The 20,235-nt window shown below is 41.0% G+C and overlaps 1 protein-coding gene across 3 annotated transcripts in view; it reads right to left on the bottom strand.

The window, feature by feature from the left end:
• CUNH2orf76 (chromosome unknown C2orf76 homolog) overlaps window positions 1-20,235 on the bottom strand; it is a 114,149-nt gene that overhangs the window by 32,179 nt on the left and 61,735 nt on the right. For all 3 annotated transcript variants that reach the window (XM_040228970.1, XM_040228971.1, XM_040228969.1), the window contains exon 3: window positions 19,497-19,641. In XM_040228970.1, coding sequence (XP_040084904.1) covers window positions 19,497-19,629 — 133 coding nt within the window. In that variant the 5' untranslated portion in view covers window positions 19,630-19,641. The remainder of the gene's footprint in view (window positions 1-19,496; window positions 19,642-20,235) is intronic.

Below are 20,235 nucleotides of genomic sequence, written 5' to 3'. Positions count from 1 at the left end.
GGAAGAAGCACAAGCTGGAATCAAGATTGCGGGGGAAATATCAATAACCTCAGATATGCAGATGACACCACCCTTATGGCAGAAAGTGAAGAAGAACTAAAAAGCCTCTTGATGAAATTGAAAGAGGAGAGTGAAAAAGTTGGCTTAAAGCTCAACATTCAGAAAACGAAGATCATGGCATCTAGTCCCATCACTTCATGGGAAATAGATAGGGAAACAGTGGAAACAGTGTCAGACTTTATTTTGGGGGGCTCCAAAATCACTGCAGATGGTGACTGCAGCCATGAAATAAAAAGATGCTTACTCCTTGGAAGGAAAGTTATGACCAACCTAGAGAGCATGTTCAAAAGCAGAGATATTACTTTGCCAACAAAGGTCCATCTAGTCAAGGCTATGGTTTTTCCAGTGGTCATGTATGGATGTGAAAGTTGGACTGTGAAGAAAGCTGAGCACCGAAGAATTGATGCTTTTGAACTGTGGTGCTGGAGAAGACTGTTGAGAGACCCTTGGACTGCAAGGAGATCCAACCAGTCCATCCTAAAGATGAGTCCTGGGTGTTCTTTGGAAGGAATGATGCTGAAGCTGAAACTCCAGTATTTTGGCCACCTCATGTGAAGAGCTGACTCATTGGAAAAGACCCTGATGCTGGGAGGGATTAGGGGCAGGAGGAGAAGGGGAAGACAGAGGATGAGATGGCTGGATGGCATCACCAACTCTATGGACATGAGTCTGAGTGAACTCCGGGAGTTGGTGATGGACAGGGAGGCCTGGCGTGCTGCGATTCATGGGGTCGCAAAGAGTCAGACACGACTGAGCGACTGAACTGAACTGATAAATACACAGGTTGACATACTTCCTTGCTCTGTCAAGAACGCCTAAGAAATTAAAGTAGTGAAGAGCATACCTAGCACCCAGATTTTGCTCTAAAACCATTCTCCAATAAAAGCAACCAAGGCTCCTGGAGAAATGGCTGGTTCTAGGACTGGCACAGGAAATACACAAAATTAGCCTGGACCATCTTAAAAACCACACACAGATGGCATAAGTCAAAGGGGCACAGAAGACAACTGAAAGTTTTCAGTGACCAAATCTGTAACAATCTGAGCAACAAATACCTCCCATGCAAAAGAATTTCAAATACATTATGTAGATATTCCACACTAAAGGAAGGAGAACATAATCCCCACTCCTCAACTGTCTGCTGTGCATAGTGCCTTCCTTCCAGAGCCCCTTAGGAACAGAGAGATACCAGAGTAACCAGTGATGCAGTGGAGAAACCTGTACTACTTTAGCCAAGTGGTCAAAGTCAACATCAACAACCACAAATCATTTAGAAAATATGTACCCTTGATATGACACGATGTGAAAAAAAGTGACACTATCTGTGTGATCTTCCTCTCAAAAACCCACAACTCCAGTCTAATCACGAGAAAAGTCATCAGGCACATTCCAATAGAGGGATATCCTACAGTAAGCTTGATCAGTACCCCCCAAAACTGTCGAAGTCCTCAAACAAGGAAAATCTGAGAAATCGCCACAGTTCACAGAGCCTAGAGAGACATGACAACTAAGTGTAATGTAGTATCCTGGCTGGGATCCTGGAGCAGAAAAAGGACATCAGTAAAAACTAAGGAAACCTGAATCAACTATAGTGAAGTGAAAGTGAAGTCGCTCAGTCGTGTCCGACTCTTTACAACCCCATGGGCTGTAGCCTACCAGGCTCCTCTGTCCATGGGATTTTCCAGGCAATAGTCCTGGAGTGGATTGCCATTTCCTTCTCCAGGGGCTCTTCCCAACCCAGGGATCAAACCTGGGTCTCCCGCATTGTAGACAGATGCTTTACCGTCTGAGCCACCAGGGAATCAACTATGGACTGTAGTTAATAAGACATCAATACTGGTTCATTAATTCCAACAAATGCAGCATATTAATATATTAATAATAGGGGAAACTGTGGAGGGAGAATTAAATATAAACAAATAAATAAAGATTTAAAAGATAAGGAAAATTTTTCTAACTATTCTAGTAGTCACCCAACAGAACAGACTGCTCTACAAAGTAACAGTTCACCAGGAGTAACGGGGTATAAAGAATTGAGTTCTGAATTGGAAGTTTGGATAAAATCTCCACAGCTTTTCTTTATTTAATAGATGAAATGATTTTACATTCAGAACCCAAATCTAAAATATTGCAAAGTATTAAAATGCCACATCAACAAATTAAAATGTCATACAGTCTAGATAATTGGTTTGTATATTATTCTGAAAATTTGTCATCTATATAAATACATTTAAAAAATAAAGTAATACATGATCAATATCCATTTCCCCTATGTTAACAAATCTGAAAATTTGTCATCTATATAAATACATTTTAAAAAATAAAGTAATACATGATCAATATCCATTTCCCCTATGTTAACAATAGATTTGTTTTATTTATTTATATGCTTATACATGGATACAATCATGTATTATTATATTTACACCCTGGTGGCTCAGATGGTAAAGCATCTGCCTGCAATGCGGAAGATGTGGGTTCAATCCCTGGGTTGGGAAGATCCTCTAGAGAAGGAAATGGCAACCCACTCCAGTATTCTTGACTAGAAAATTCCATGGATGGAGGAGCCTGGTGGGCTACCGTCCATGGGGTCACAAAGAGTCGGACATGACTGAGTGACTTCACTTCACTTCACTTCATAAATGCTAGTTTATATCCACTACACTTATTTGTTCTATTTACACAACTTTAGATTTTAATGGCATGGTATAGTGGTTCAATGATTCTCAAGGCAGAATGAATCCAATTTAACCAAAGTTGCTTGGTTGAGGGAGAAAAAGACAATTATGGGAAGAGACCATGTTAAGCTATGGATGACAAAAGTGATTTATCAAAAGTACAGCTGGAAAGGCAAGAAGGCATCTAAAATAACCCCCAAAAGTCATTCACCACAATGAACATTCAGTTTGTATACAAGATTCTCTGCCATGATTTCAAGCATCCTTCCAGCTTTCAGTGTTCAAAACGTTAAAGCAAGGCCAACAGGCACATGAAAAGATGCTCAACATCGCTAATTATTAGATAAATGCAAATCAAAACTATAATGAGATCAGACCAGACCTGAAGCCAGTCAGAATGGCCACCCTCAAAGTCTGCAAATAGGCGACTCCCCTGGTGTCCAGCAGTCAAGACTCTGTGTGCCCAATTCAGAGTGCCTGGCTTCAATCCCTGGTTAGGGAACTAGACCCCACATGCGCAGAAACTAAGACCTGTTGCAGCCAAATAAATATATAAGTGAAAATATTTTTTAAAGTCTACAAATAATAAATGCTGGAAAGTGTGTGGAGAAAACAGGACCCTCCTACACTGTTGGCGGGAATATAAATTGGTGCAGTCACTATGGAGAGCAGGATGGAAGCTCCTTAAAAAACTAAAACCAGAGTTACCATATGATCTGGGAATCCCACTCCTGGCCACATGTCCAAAAAAGACAAAAAGTCTTTACTGAAATGTTCACAGCAGCACTATTTACAAAACCAAGACATGGAAGCAACCTAAATGTCCATCATCAGAGGAATGGATAAAGAAGATGTGGTATACACATACAATGGAATATTACTCAGCCACATAAAAGAACAAAGTAGTGCCATTTGCAACAACATGGATGAACCTAGATATTATCATACTAAATGAAGTTAAGTCAGACACAGAAAGACAAATATTATATGACATTACTTATCTGTGGGATCTAAAATAATAATGCAAATGAACTTTCTTATAAGACAAAAACAGACTCACAGACATAGAAAATAAAATTATGGTTATCAAAGGGAAAGGGTGGGAAGGATAAATTAGAAATTTGAAATTAACAGATACACACTACTATGTATAAAATTTAAACAACAAGGACTACTGCATAGCACAGGGAGCTAACTATATTCAATATACTAATCTATAATGGAAAAGAATCTGAAAAAGAATATGTATGTGTGTGAATCTGTTTGTTATATACCTGAAACACAGTAAATCAACTATACTTCCACTAAAAATAAAACAGTAGAGCATGATGAACTAAATTCAAAGACTTTTAACTCTAAGCAAATCCATTTATTTCAGAGAGTCTATTTTAAGCAAGTAAAGTAAGAGAAGAATAAAGAGGCAACTGAGTGTACTGTTTAGGAGTACATGGTTGTATAGCTAAACTGCAACGGCAGGATTGCAGCTTTGCCTTGTTTTTGCCATGTAATCTCAGGCAAGCTTCTCAACTTCTCTCTCTGTTCTTCAGTTTCTTCATCTGCAAAATGGAGGTAGTAACAGTTCCTAATTTAGAAGGATGCTGTGAGGATGAAATGAGAAAATCTACGTAAAGCTCTTAGCACAAATTAGTTCAAACATTCCTCAGTAATAAGCTATTTGGTCTTTGTTATGTACACAATTCATAAAACGTAAATTCACTAACTTTGCAGAGTTCCACTGTACCTCAAATTAGAGGACAAAGACAGGCACAGAGCACACAGCTCAGAAAGGCCTGAAGCCCAAAGTTGATCTTTTAATCAGTGGAACACATTTCCCACATGCACAATATTAATAGAAACAAGTAACAGGTGAAAGATGTGAGTAGGCTGTGCTGAGAGTTTGCAGTGATCCACACCACTGCTCTAATGGGGAGCAACTCTGCGGTACTTGGGAAGGAAAAGAACACAGTGACACTGGGGAGACTATATCTTCCCTTGGCACTGGAGCAGCCTGAAGATTACATCTTGTTCTCAAGGGCTTCAGAGAATCTATTCTGCACTGTACCAAACAGAGCACTTACTGTACTAAGAAACACTGTAACCCATGATACACACACAGATTTTAAAACAAAAAAAGTAGGGATTTGTTTTTCTTTCAAAATCTGAATATACTTTTGGTGATAGCCTTTCAAAAACAGGACACTCTGTAATTGCCAATATCTTAGTACCAACTCTCAGTCTCTCCCTAACAAGTAGAGTGACTAGCCTGTCTTCTCTATGAGTTAAAACACCATGCTTACTTCTTAGGCAAGTAACACTGAGCAGTAAAACCACTTGAATTAGATGGGAAAAAAAAGGGGGGGGAGAAGAGTTTAGAAATTTTACAAAGTCAATCAGGAAGCAAAATGTCAAGAATTCACTACATTTTTAAAAGTTAACTATGTACATTTATATTGCACACATATAAACAAAGTTTGTGGTTTCCCAGTAACATTCTCCAGTAATGGAATCACAGCTCCTCAGAGAAATGACTGATTCCAAGACTGGGGTAGGGAAAGAAAAGGACATATCTGGAACATCTTAGATCAAAAAATAAGGAAGTGCTCAAAGAAGGACGTGGACATGTTAAAGGGACATGGAGCCTTGTCCTTTCTTTCTGTAACAGATGAAAATCCAAGGACGTAGGTTAGTTCAGCTCCTTTCATCTGAATTAATTTCTTCATTCAGGACTCTTTTATTGTCTTTCATTGGCAATTTTGAATAGTGTTTTTGGCCACCCCCAGCCAAAATGAGGATTATTAGACCATCAGGATAAAATAAAAATAAAGAATTATAATTCTCTGAATAAAGTAAGTATCCTTGAGTGCACAATGATATAAACCAAAGATTAAATAAATGGGGCAGGAGTAGGAATGGGGGGGTAGGATAAAAAGTTCTTCCTTACTGTAGAAAAACAACTAATATATGTAAAAGTAATGATGGAATAAGAAGAATCATCGTTTGCCAAACATCATAACTGATTCAGGCAAGAATAATCAAACTAGTGGATGAAAGATCGGGAAGTAACAGGACATTCACGTAGTCTCAGAATGTATCCCTAACAAGTTACTTTTCAAGTACAATCAAAATTTACAGTACAGAAACCTGGCAGCTATAACCTTCAGTTCAGTTCAGCTCAGTCACTCAGTCGTGTCTGACTCTTTGCGACCACATAGACTGCAGCATGCCAGGCCTCCCTGCCCATCACCAGCTCCCAGAATTTACTCAAACTCATTTCCATTGAGTCAGTGATGCCATCCAACCATCTCATCCTCTGTCATTCCCTACTCCTCCTGCCCTCAATCTTTCCCAGCATCAGGGTCTTTTCGAATAAGTCAGCTGTTCGCATAAGGTGGCCAAAGTATTGAAGTTTCAGCTTCAACATCAGTCCTTCCAATGAACACCCAGGATTGATCTCCTTTAGGATGGACTGGTTGGATCTCCTTGCTGTCCAAGGGACTCTCAAGAGTCTTCTCCAACACCACAGTGCAAAAGCATCAATTCTTTGGTGCTCGGCTTTCTTTATAGTCCAACTCTCACATCCATATATGACTACTGGAAAAACCATAGCCTTGACTAGACAGACCTTTGTTGGCAAAGTAATGTCTGTTTTTTAATATGCTGTCTAGGTTGGCCATAACTTTCCTTCCAAGGAGTAAGCATCTTTTAATTTCATGGCTGCAGTCACCATCTGCAGTGATTTTGGAGCCCCCCAAAATAAACTCTGCCACTGTTTCCACTGTTTCTCCATCTATTTCCCATGAAGTGATGGGCATGATCTTCGTTTTCTGAATGTTGAGCTTTAAGCCAACTTTTTCACTCTCCTCTTTCACTTTCATCAACAGGCTCTTTAGTTCTTCTTCACTTTCTGCCATAAGGGTGGTGTCATCTGCATATCTGAGGTTATTGATATTTGTCCCGGCAATCTTGATTCAAACTTGTGCTTCCTCGAGCCCAGCATTTCTTATGATGTACTCTGCTTATAAGTTAAATAAGCAGGGTGACAATACACAGCCTTGACATACTCCTTTTCCTATTTGGAACCAGTCTGTTCCAACTGTTGCTTCCTGACCTGCATACAGATTTCTCAAGAGGCAGGTCAGGTGGTCTGGTATTCCCATCTCTTTCAGAATTTTCCACAGTTTATTGTGATCCACACAAAGGCTTTAGCATAGTCAATAAAGCAAAAGCAGATGTTTTTCTGGAACTCTCTTGCTTTTGCAATGGTTCAGTGGATGTTGGTAATTTGGTTCCTCTGCCTTTTCTAAATCCAGTTTGAGCATCTGGAAGTTCACAGTTCACATAGTGCTCAACCCTGGCTTGGAGAATTTTAAGCATTACTTTACTAGCGTGTGAGATGAGTGCAATTGTGTGGTAGTTTGAGCATTCTTTGACATGGCCTTTCTTTGGGACTGGAATGAAAACTGACCTTTTCTAGTCCTGTGGCCACCGCTGAGTTTTCTAGATTTGTTGGCATATTGAGTGCAGCACTTTCACAGCATCATCTTTCAGGATTTGAAATAGCTCAACTGGAATTCCATCACCTCCACTAGCTTTGTTCCTAGTGATGTTTCCTAAGGCCCACTTGACTTTACATTCCAGGATGTCTGGCTCTAGGTGAGTGTGAGTGATCACATTTTCGTGATTATCTGGGTCATGAAGATCTTTTTTGTATAGTTCTTCTGTGTATTCTTGCCACCTCTTCTTAATATCTTCTGCTTCTATTAGGTCCATACCATTTCTGTCCTTTACTGAGCCCATATTTGCATGAAATGTTCCCTTTGTATCTCTAATTTTCTTTTCCATTTCTCTAGTCTTTCCCATTCTATTGTTTTCCTCTATTTCTTTGCACTGATCAGTGAGGAAGGCTTTCTTATCTCTCCTTGCTACTCTTCAGAAATCTGCATTCAGATGGGTATATCTTTCCTTTCCTCCTTTGCTTTTCACTTCTTTTCTTTTCACAGCTATTTGTAAGGCCTCCTGAGACAGCCATTTTGCTTTTTTGCATTTCTTTTTCTTGGAGATGGTCTTGCTCCCTGTCTCCTGTACAATGTCACAAACCTCTGTCCATAGTTTATCAGGCACTCTATCTATTATATCTAGTCCCTTAAATCTATTTCTGACTTCCACTGTATAATCATAAGGGATTTGATTTAGGTCATACCTGAATGGTCTAGTGGTTTTCCCTACTTTCTTCAAGTTAAGTCTGAATTCAGCAATAAGGAGTTCATGATCTGAGCCACAGTCAGCTCCCAGTCTTGTTTTTGCTGACTGTGTAGAGCTTCTCCATCTTTGGCTGCAAAGAATATAATCAGTCTCATTTTGCCTTAACCAACGATTGAAGTCACCATTGTCAGCAATGTGGCCATTTGACAGCATGTGTATCTTGGTGTAAATGCACTGAAAGTCAGCATCATTTCAATGTTCTCTGCCAAAAGCATACCCTAAATCTAATAGAGAAAACACTGGAAAAACCCACCTGAGGGAAGCATTCTACAAAAACACTAGCCTGTACTATTCAAAATTGCCAGTGTTATGAAACACAATAAAAGATTCCCAAACAGGTTTAATTCTGGGTTTTCTATCTTGTTCCATTGGTCTGTATCTCTGTTTTTGTGCCAGTACCATACTGTCCTGATGACTGTAGCTTTGTAGTATAATCTGAAGTCAAGAAGGTTGAAACCTCCAGCTCCATTCTTCTTAAGACTGGTTTGGATGTTCAGGGTCTTTTGTGTTTCCATATGAATTGTGAACTTTTCTGTTCTAGTTCTGTGAAAAATGCCATTGGTATTTGATAAGGATTGCACTGAATCTGTAGATTGCATTTGGTAGTATAGTCATTTTCACAATATTGATTCTTTCTACCCAGGAACATGGAATATCTCTCCATATGTTTATGTCATCTTTGATTTCTTTCATTAGTGTCTTATAATTTTCTATGTACAGTTCTTTTGTCTCCTTAGGTAAGTTTATTCCTAGATATTTCATTCTTTTTGTTTCAATGGTGAGTGGGATTGATTCCTTAATTTCTCTTTCTGATTTTTCATTGTTAGTGAAAGAGTCATTTCCTAGACAGGTTGATAAGAAGTCTAGGGGTCCCCAAGGAGAGAGGGGTCTGGAATTCTCAAGGAGGAAGAAAGGACAAACTTTTTTTCCTTCTCTACATTTCTTAGGATTATATAACAACAATGTATTCTGCCTGAGAACAGTCTCTGGATTAAACCTTCTGGCTAATTCTGCGCAGGTGGCTGCGACCAGCCGGCACACTAAGCACGGCCAAGAGGAGCTACCCCATATCTGAGGTCAGGGGCAGAAGCCAAGAGTGCCAGGCTGCGATGGCGCAGGAACAGCTGAGAGGAGCTACCCCACGTCCGAGGCCAGAGGTGGCGCCTCAGAAGAGCCACCCTGCATACGAGGTCAGGGGCGGCAGCGAGAGGAGCCACCTGGCGCCCAAGATCAGGGGCAGTGGCCGGGAGGAGCAACCCCACGCCCGAGGCCAGGAGCGGTGGCTGGGAAGAGCTACCCCACGCCCAAGGAGCGGTGGCTGTCTGGGCGCAGGAGGGCCTAGAGGAGCCATCCCACGTTGAAAGACAGGAAGGGCGGCAGTGAGGAGACACCCCTCACCCAAGGTAAGGAGCAGTGGCTGCACTTTGCTGGAGCAGCCATGAAGAGATACCCTACACCCAAGGTAAGAGAAACCCAGGTAAGATGGTAGGTGTTGCAAGAGGGCATCAGAGGGCAGACACACTGAAACCATACTCACAGAAAACTAGTCAATCTAATCACACTAGGACCACAGCCTTGTCTAACTCAATGAAATTAAGCCATGCTCGTGGGGTAACTCAAGATGAGCGGGTCATGGTGGAGAGGTCTGACAGAATGTGGTCCACTGGAGAAGGGAAAGGCAAGCCACTTCAGTATTCTTGCCTTGAGAACCCCATGAACATTACGAAAAGGCAAAATAATAAGATACTGAAAGAGTAACTCCCCAGGTCAGTAGATGCCCAATATGCTACTGGAGATCAATGGAGAAATAACTCCAGAAAGAATGAAGGGATGGAGCCAAACCAAAAAAAAAAAAAATACACAGCTGTGGATGTGACTGGTGATAGAAGCAAGGTCCAATGCTGTAAAGAGCAATATTGCATAGGAACCTGGAATGTCAGGTCCATGAATCAAGGCAAATTGGAAGTGGTCAAACAAGAGATGGCAAGAGTGAACGTTGACATTCTAGGAATCAGCGAACTAAAATGGACTGGAATGGGTGAATTTAACTCAGATGACCATTATATCTACTACTGCGGGCAGGAATCCCTCAGAAGAAATGGAGCGGCATCATGGTCAACAAAAGAGTCCGAAATGTAGTACTTGGATGCAATCTCAAAAACGACAGAATGATCTCTGTTTGTCTCCAAGGCAAACCATTCAATATCATGGTGATCCAAGTCTATGCTCCAACCAGTAACACTGAAGAAACTGAAGTTGAATGGTTTTATGAAGACCTACAAGACATTTTAGAACTAACACCCAAAAAAAGATGTCCTTTTCAGTATAGGGGACTGGAATGCAAAAGTAGGAAGTCAAGAAACACCTGGAATAACAGGCAAATTTGGCCTTGGAGTACAGAATGAAGCAGAGGAAAGACTAATAGAGTTTTGCCAAGAAGATGCACTGGTCATAGCAAACACCCTCTTCCAACAACACAAGAGAAGACTATACACATGGACATCACCAGATGGTCAACACCGAAATCAGACTGATTATATTCTTTGCAACCAAAGATGGAGAAGCTCTATACAGTCAACAAAAACAAGACCAGGAGCTGACTGTGGCTCAGATCATGAACTCCTTATTGCCAAATTCAGACTCAAATTGAAGAAAGTAGGGAAAACCACTAGACCATTCAGGTATGACCTAAATCAAATCCCTTATGATTATACAGTAGAAGTGAGAGATAGGTTTAAAGGACTAGATCCGACAGACAGAGTGCCTGATGAACTATGGACTGAGGTTTGTGACATTGTACAGGAGACAGTGATCAAGACCATCCCCATGGAAAAGAAATGCAAAAAAGCAAAATGGCTGTCTGAGGAGCCTTACAAATAGCTGTGAAAAGAAGAGAGGTGAAAAGCAAAGATATAAGCATCTGAATGCAGAGTTCCAAAGAATAGCAAGAAGAGATAAGAAAGCCTTCCTCAGCGATCAATGCAAAGAAATAGAGGAAAGGAACAGAATGGGAAAGACTAGAGTTCTCTTCAAGAAAATTAGAGATACCAAGGGAACATTTCATGCAAAGATGGCCTCAATAAAGGACAGAAATGGTATGGACCTAACAGAAGCAGAAGATATTAAGAAGAGGTGGCAAGAATACACAGAAGAACTGTACAAAAAGGATCTTCACAACCCGGATAATCACGATGGTGTGATCACGCATCTAGAGCCGGACATCCTGGAATGTAAAGTCAAGTGGGCCTTAGAAAGCATCACCAGGAACAAAGCTAGTGGAGGTGATGGAATTCCTGAAAGATGATGCTGTGAAAGTGCTGCACTCAATATGCCAACAAATTTGGAAAACTCAGCAGTGGCCACAAGACTGGAAAAGGTCAGTTTTCATTCCAATCCCAAAGAAAGGAAATGCCAAGGAATGCTCAAACTACCACACAATTGCACTCATCTCACATGTTAGTAAAGTAATGCTCAAAATTCTCCAAGCCAGGCTTCAGCAATACGTGAACCGTGAACTCCCTGATGTTCAAGCTGGTTTGAGAAAAGGCAGAGGAACCAGAGATCAAATTGCCAACATCTGCTGGATCATGGAAAAAGCAAGAGAGTTCCAGAAAAACATCTACTTCTGCTTTATTGACTATGCCAAAGCCTGTGACTGTGTGGATCACAAGAAACTGTGGAAAATTCTGAAACAGATGGGAATACCAGACCACCTGACCTGCCTCTTGAGAAACCTGTATGCAGGTCAGGAAGCAACAGTTAGAACTGGACATGGAACAACAGACTGGTTCCAAATAGGAAAAGGAGTACGTCAAGTCTGTATATTGTCACCCTGCTTATTTAACTTATATGCAGAGTACATCATGAGAAACACTGGACTGGAAGAAACACAAGCTGGAATCAAGATTTCTGGGAGAAATATCAATAACCTCAGATATGCAGATGACACCACCCTTATGGCAGAAAGTGAAGAGGAACTAAAGAGTCTCTTGATGAAAGTGAAAGAGGAGAGTGAAAAAGTTGGCTTAAAGCTCAACATTCAGAAAACGAAGATCATGGCATCTGGTCCCATCACTTCATGGGAAATAGATGGGGAAACAGTGGAAACAGTGTCAGACTTTATTTTGGGGGGCTCCGAAATCACTGCAGATGGTGACTGCAGCCATGAAATTAAAAGACACTTACTCCTTGGAAGAAAAGTTATGACCAACCTAGATAGTATATTCAAAAGCAGAGACATTACTTTGCCGACTAAGGTCTGTCTAGTTAAGGCCGTGGTTTTTCCTGTGGTCATGTATGGATGTGACAGTTGGACTGTGAAGAAGGCTGAGCACCGAAGAATTGATGCTTTTGAACTGTGGTGTTGGAGAAGACTCTTGAGAGTCCCTTGGACAACAAGGAGATCCAACCAGTCCACTCTGAAGGAGATCAGCCCTGGGATTTCTTTGGAAGGAATGATGCTAAAGCTGAAGCTCCAGTACTCTGGCCACCTCATGCGAAGAGTTGACTCATTGGAAAAGACTCTGATGCTGGGAGGGATTTGGGGCAGGAGGAGAAGGGGACGACAGAGGATGAGATGGCTGGATGACATCACTGACTCAATGGACATGAGTCTGAGTGAACTCCGGAAGATGGTGATGGACAGGGAGGCCTGGGGTGCTGTGATTCATAGGGTCGCAAAGAGTCGGACACGACTGAGTGACTGAACTGAACTGAACTGAACTGAACTGCTATTACTGTGGAAAGGAGGGACATCTCAAGCGGGATTGCCCTCAGGCATCTAAGCTGCCCCCGGCTCCATGTCCAGTCTGCAAAGGACCACACTGGAAGAGAGACTGCCCTCAGAGGCGTAGGTATCTGGGGTCAGACTCTCAAGACAATCAGGACTGAAGGTGCCCAGAGGTCCCCACACAAGCTTCCTTCCTAATTATACCTGAGGAACCCAGGGTATTAACAATTGTGGGGGGCCAATCCGTCGATTTCCTTTTAGATACTGGGGCAACTTACTCTGTGCTTACTGAAGCCCCTGGCCCACTTTCTTCCCAATCCGCTTCTGTAATCGGACTGTCTGGATGAGCCAAAAGGTATTATTTCAGTTATTTTTTACCTTGCAACTGGGATTCTGTGCTATTTTCACATGAGTATCTGACTCTGCCAGAATCTCCGTCACCCCTTTTGGGGAGGGATATACTGAGCAAGGTCCATGCCTCTGTTTTCATGAATATGGAACCCTCCCTTTCTCTCCCTTTAGTTGAACAAAATGTAAATCCTAGAGTATGGGCTGATGGAAAATCTGTGGGTCGAGCACAAAATGCTATTCATGTAGTTGTCAAGCTCAAAGACCTGCACTTATTTCCACATAAGAAGCAGTATCCACTGAAACCTGAGGTTAAGGAAGGGTTAAAACCCATCCTCGAAAATTTAAAGGAACAGGGACTATTAATCCCTGTAACAGTCCTTGCAACACTCCTATTTTGGGTATAAAGAAATCAAATGGTAAATGGAGACTAGTTCAAGATTTACATATAATAAATGAGGCTGTAGTTCCTTTACACCCCGTGGTGCCTAATCCTTATACTCTATTGTCTGAAATTCCTGAACAAGCCAAATATTTCTCAGTAATTGATTTAAAAGATGCTTTCTATTCAGTGCCTTTGGCGGAGGAAAGTCAATTTCTATTTGCCTTTGAAGACCCTACATAGCCAGCTTCTCAGTTAACCTGGACAGTTTTGCCCCAGGGATTTCATGACAGTCCTCACTTATTTGGACAAAGTTTGTCACGGGATCTCCAAAACTTTAATAGCTCTGAAGCGGTGGTGTTACAGTATGTAGATGATATTTTGCTCTGTACTGAGACAAAGGAAGCTTGTTCATGAGCCTCAGAAGATTTCTTAAACTTCCTGGCAGGCTGTGGTTACAAGGCATCAGAGAAAAGGCTCAGCTTTGTCAACAATCTGGGTATCTGGGCCTAATCATATCAGAAGGGACTAGGGCCATAGGCCCTGAGAGAATTAAACCTATACTAAGTCATCCCCTACCTATGACTTTAAGACAATTGAGAGGATTTTTGGGAATCACAGGTTACTGTTGCATTTGGATTCTGGGTTATGGGGAACTTGCCCGGCCTTTATATAAACTTATAGCTAAAACTCAGCAGGCCGAAACTGACAAACTGGTTTGGTCTCCAGAAACTCAAAAGGCTTTTTAAGATTCTTCAGACTGCTCTCCTGAAGCTCCAGCTCTGAGCTTGCCCACAGGGTCAGAATTTAATTTGTTTGTCACTGAAAGAAAAGGTATGGCCTTGGGAGTTTTGACACAACCCCAAGGGCCTCACCAGCAACCTATTGCTTATCTAAGCAGAGAATTAGATGTAATTTCATGTGGGTGGCCCCACTGCCTAAGAGTAATTGGGGCAGCGGCTTTATTAGCACCTGAAGCTTTAAAAATAATTAATGGACGAAACCTTACTGTACTGACTTCTCATGATGTGAGTGAAATCTTAAATTCTAAAGTTAATATTTAGATGACAGACAGTAGGCTTCTTAAATACCAGTCATTGTTGTTAGAAGGACCAGTAACTAAACTTAAAGTCTGTGGAAATTTAAATCCTGCCACCTTCCTTCCTGAGAAGGAAAATGAAACACCTGATCATGATTGTTCTCAATTCCTAACTTTGAACTATGCAGCTCGGGAAGATCTAATGGATACCCCGTTAGACAATCCTGACATGGAAATATTTACAAATGGCAGTTCTTTTGTTCGGGATGGAAAGCGTAAAGCAGGTTATGCCGTGGTGACTGCTGAACAGGTTTAGGAAGCAAAATCTCTCCCCCAGGGAACCAGTGCTCAGTTAGCAGAGCTTGTGGCTCTGACCCGAGCTCTAGAGCTAAGCAGAGGGTAGCGGGTAAATATCTACACGGATTCTAAGTATGCTTATTTGACTTTACACGCTCATGCTGCAATATGGAAAGAAAGACAGTGTAAAACAGCAACAGGAGAACCTATTAAGCATTTCAGGGAGATCGAGAGACTTCTAACTGCTATATATTGTACAACGAAGTGGGGAGAGGATTGGGAAATTGATTTTAGTCATATGCCAAAAGCTAATGCATGTTCTTGCTTACAAGTTTGGGTAGATACTTTTACTGGATGGATTGAGGCTTTTCTCTGTCGTAGTGAACAGGCTAAGGAGGTTATAAAGATTCTCTTCATCAGTGAAAGGCTTCCCTTGGTGGACATCTCCACTTCTAGGAAAGACTTTCTCCAAGTCTGTGAATACCTTCGACCACAATCACATGCGATGCCTCTTCTTCATCTGATGACATCTACCAACCCTAAAATGGACTGGTGCAACAAGCTGCACTTTAACTATGGACATAATGTGACTTTTAATTTTGATTTTAACTTGTTTTAATGACTGTGTTGCCTTACATCTATAATTGTATAACTGGATTTGTTTCTAGCCGCATGAAAGCTTTTAAGTTACAAATGGTTGCTCAAACTCCTGCTACTGCTGCACATTCCTCCAATGGCTATTTGGGACCTCTGGATCAGATATCCTCAATATGAGGATTAGGAGAATATGTTGTCTCGGCAATTTAAGGACAACGCCCCTTCTCAGCTGGGAAGCAGTTATGGAACGAGAACGACGCCCGTTTTCCCTAGGCAACATAATTCTCCTAAAAGAAAAGGGGGGAATGAGAGAGTCATTTCCTAGGCAGGTTGATAAGAAGTCTAGGGGACCCCAAGGAGAGAGGGGTCTGGAATTCTCAAGGAGGAAGAAAGGACAAACTTTTTTTCCTTCTCTACATTTCTTAGGATTATACAACAACAATGTATTCTGCCTGAGGACAGTCTCTGGATTAAACCTTCTGGCTAATTCTGTTATCTTAAAATGTAAATTATGGGAGTAGGTCTGATGAGGTCTTTACTACCTCCAGACATTCTTTGGATTCATTGGAGAGTATATAACTTCATTGCTAACACAGCAAGCGGGTATTCTTTCTGCCCGCTTCTGATGCCTATGTCAGAAGCTTTCCCTATCTCCTTTATACTTTAGTAAAACTTTATTACACAAAAGCTCTGAGCGATCAAGCCTCGTCTCTGGCCCCAGATTGAATTCTTCTCCTCCGGGGGCCAAGAATCCCAGCGTCGTGATTCAACAACAACCTTTCATTAGTATATAGAAATACAAGTGATTTCTGTGTATTGATTTTGTATCCTGCAACTTTGCTAAATTCACTGACTAGCTGTAGTATTTTTCTGATACTATCTTTAGGGTTTTCTATGTACGATATCATGTCATCTGCAAACAATGAGAGCTTTACTTCTTTTCCGATCGGGATTCCTTTTATTTCTCTTTCTTCGATGACTGCTGTAGCTAGGACTTCCAGAACTATGTTGAATAATAGTGGTGAAAGTGGACACCCTTGTCTTGTTCCTGATCTTAGGGTTAATGCTTTCAGTTTTTCCCCACTGAGAATAATGTTTGCTATAGGCTTATCATATATGGTCTTTACTATTTTGAGGCAGGGTACTTCTATGCCCATTTTTTGAGGACTTTTAGTCATAAATAGGTGCTGAATTTTGTCAAAAGCTTTTTCTGTATCTATTGAGATGATCATATGGTCTTTATCTTTCAATTTGTTAATATGGTGTATCACATTGATTGATTTGCATATATTGAAGAATCCTTGCAATCCTGGAATAAACCCAACTTGATCATGGTGTATGAGCTTTTTGATGTGTTGCTGAATTCTATCTGCTAAAATTTTGTTGAGGATTTTTGCATCTGTGTTCATCAGTGACACTGGCCTGTAGTTTTCCTTTTGTGTGTTTTCTTTGTCTGGTTTTGGCATCAGGGTGATGGTGGCCTCATAGAATGAGTAATGGAACACGACAGAAAGCCCAGAAATAAACCTATGCACCTATGGGTACATTATTTTCGACAAAAGAGGCAAATGTACAATAGGGCAAAGACAGCCTCTTCAATAAATGGTGCTGGGAAAACTGGACAGCTGCATGTAAAAGAATGAAATTAGAACACTTCCTAACACCACACACAAAGATAAACTCAAAATGGATTAAAGACCTAAATGTAAGACCAGAAACTATAAAACTCTAAGAGGAAAACATAGGCAGAACACTCGATGACATAAATCAAAGCAAGATCCTCTATGACCCACCTCCTAGAGTAACGGAAATAAAAACAAAAGTAAACAAGTGGGACCTGATTAAACTTAAAAGCTTTTGCACAGCAAAGGAAACTATAAGCAAGGTGAAAAGACAACCCTCGGAATGGGAGAAAGTAATAAATCAAACAACTGGATAAAGGATTAATTTCCAAAATATACAAGTAGCTCACACAACTCAATGCCAGAAAAACAAACAACCCAATCAAAAAGTGGGGGAAAGACCTAAACAGACATTTCTCCAGAGAAGACATACAGATGGCTAACAAACACATGAAAAGATGCTCAACATCACTCATTATTAGAGAAATGTAAATCAGAACTACAATGAGATATCACCTCACACCAGTCAGAATGGCCATCATCAAAAAGTCTACAAACAATAAATGCTAGAGTGGGTGTGGAGAAAAGGGAATGCTCTTGCATTGCTGGTGGGAATGTAAATTGATACAGCCACTATGGAAGACGGTATGGAGATTCCTTAAAAAAACTAGGAATAAAACCACCATATGACCCAGCAATCCCACGCCTAGGCATATATCCTCAGGAAACCAAAATTGAAAAAGACACATGTATCCCATTGTTCACTGTAGCACTATTTACAATAGCTAGCACATGGAAGCAACCTAGATGTCCATCAACAGATGAATGCATAAAGAAGCTGTGGTACAGATACATAATGGAATATGACTCAGCCATAAAGAGGAATGCATTTAAGTCAGTTCTGATGAGGGGGATGAGCCTAGAACCTATTATACAGACTGAAGTGAGTCAGAAAGAGAAAGGTAAATATTGTATTCTAATGCATATATATGGAATCTACAAAAATGGTACTGAAGAATTTATTTACAGGCAATGGAGAAACAGACATAGAGACTAGCCTTTGGACATAGGGAGAGGGGAGGAGAGGATGAGATGTATGGAAACAGCAACATGGAAACTTACATTACCATATGTAAAACCATCTATTTGCTGTATGGCTCAGGAAACTCAAACAGGGACTCTGTATCAATCTAGAGAGGTGGGATGGGGTGAGACATGGGAGGGAGGTTCAAAAAGGAGGAGATATATGTATAGCTATGGCTGATTCATGTTGAGGTTTGACAGAAAACAACAAAATTCTGTAAAGCAATTATCCTTCAAAAAAAAAAGAATTAAAATCAACAACAACAAAAAAGACTCCTGGATGAAGAAATTAATTCAGATTAAAGAAACTGAACTAACATATGTCTTCAGATTTTCTTTTGTTCAGAAAGACCTTTCTGGGACAGGTAAAATCTCAGTAAGGTCTATGAATTAGTTGATAGCATTGTTTCAATGTTAAGGCTGATTTTCATTACTGTAACTATAGTTATATAAAGCAAATTCCCTATTTTTGGAAAATACACCCTGAAATGTTTAGAGGTAAAAGGGAATAATGTCTGCAACATACTTTTAAATGGTTCAGAGAGAAAAATGAAGTGGAAGAGTAAGAAAGGAACTGGGGAGGAGGAGAGAGAAAAACAAATGTAACAAAATGGTGACATTTGGGGAACCTGTGTGAAGAGCTTTCAGGAGTTCTGGCAACTTCTCTGTCTCAAATTATGTCAGTTGAAAAAAATTAAGTTAGATATAAAGTGCTATATCTGCCAAAATTCACAGAAATGTGCACTAAGATCTGTACATTATACCATATATAAATCGCAATTCAATTAAAGCAATAAAAGCTTATTCTAGATGTTTCATCAAATGTTGATGACTAGAACACTTCTGTAATTAAGACCAGAGGATAGAAACCCACCAAGGACCTACCTAAATGAAGACTACATTCACATCTGCTGTATGCTGAGTTTGAAATGATACACTACACGAGTGAGGCTGGTCATCACTCTGTGTCCACAACGACCAGATGCTCTCGTGATCTCCTGGCTGGACAGATAGAGGCCTGCTACCTTCCTGTCACGCTCCCCAGGATGCCCTCTGTGTGCTCAGCCAGGTAACACTACCTTCTCTTGTTAACTAGCCTCCAAATACATAAAGCCATTTGTCATGAGGAATCGTAGATCTTAAATGTTTTTTAATTAAAAAAAAAAAGGAGAAGTCTAACATGCTAGTGACAATCCCTGAGGAAGGCACACATGTTGCTAAATAAGCCTTGGAGAGATTGCTGCTGATACCAAGGCCCAGAGCAGGAGAAAGCCTCACACCTGGCTTAGAACACAGATTGGTATCTTTCAAAGTGCTTTTAAAAGGTTACTATCACTCTAATACTCAACTACTCTTTTTTGAAACACTAATAAAGCCAAGTGGTTGAAACATCTCATACCTTGCTTTAGAAATACTATAAAATCCTTCACAGTTTGGTCCAAATGAACTCCATGATATACTACAGGTCTGAAATTGCGATGCTCAAATGAACGAATGAGGCGAACTGTAATGGTCACATCTTCGGAAGCCATGTGCAGAAGTTCCTGTGGCAAGGGATAATAACATCAACTCATAATCATCCACCAGCCTGCATTTCCTCCATCAGCTCTCAGGCACTCAGCCCATCTCGCCCACACTGCACAGTTAACGACAGAATTCCTAGAACCAGACGAGATTCCGGAACAACCAAAGGGTCCCAAGGTCACTCGCACCTACCCACTGTGATCCTGGACAGCTTTACCACAGTCCCTGATGTTCTGACAGGTAGAAAACTGACAAGGTACAGAAGATGAACACCGACTCAGGAATGTGGGTGTACGTGGAGAAGTGGGGCTGCACACGTTTCTGCTCTGGTGTGCTATACCACCAATCTCATTTGGCCCTGAGAGGAAGTTCACTGACATTAGCATCAACTCTCAGGCTGCATTTTCATTTCACAAATGCTGCCAGATTTCAGAACTGATTTAATCATGCGTCAGAATTACCCAGGCTTCCCAGGTGGTGCTAGTGGTAAAGAATCCCCCTGACAATGCAAGAGACGAAAGAGACTCAGGTTCCATCCATGGGTTGGGAAGATGCCCTGGAGGAGGGCATGGTAACCCACTCCAGTATCCTTACCTAGAAAATGCCATGGACAG

This window comes from Oryx dammah, unplaced genomic scaffold (genome assembly GCF_014754425.2).
Source record: "Oryx dammah isolate SB20612 unplaced genomic scaffold, SCBI_Odam_1.1 HiC_scaffold_27, whole genome shotgun sequence".
NCBI lineage: Eukaryota > Metazoa > Chordata > Mammalia > Artiodactyla > Bovidae > Oryx > Oryx dammah.
The sequence above is the reverse complement of the archived record's forward strand: the minus strand, read 5'-3'. Positions and strand labels throughout refer to the sequence as shown.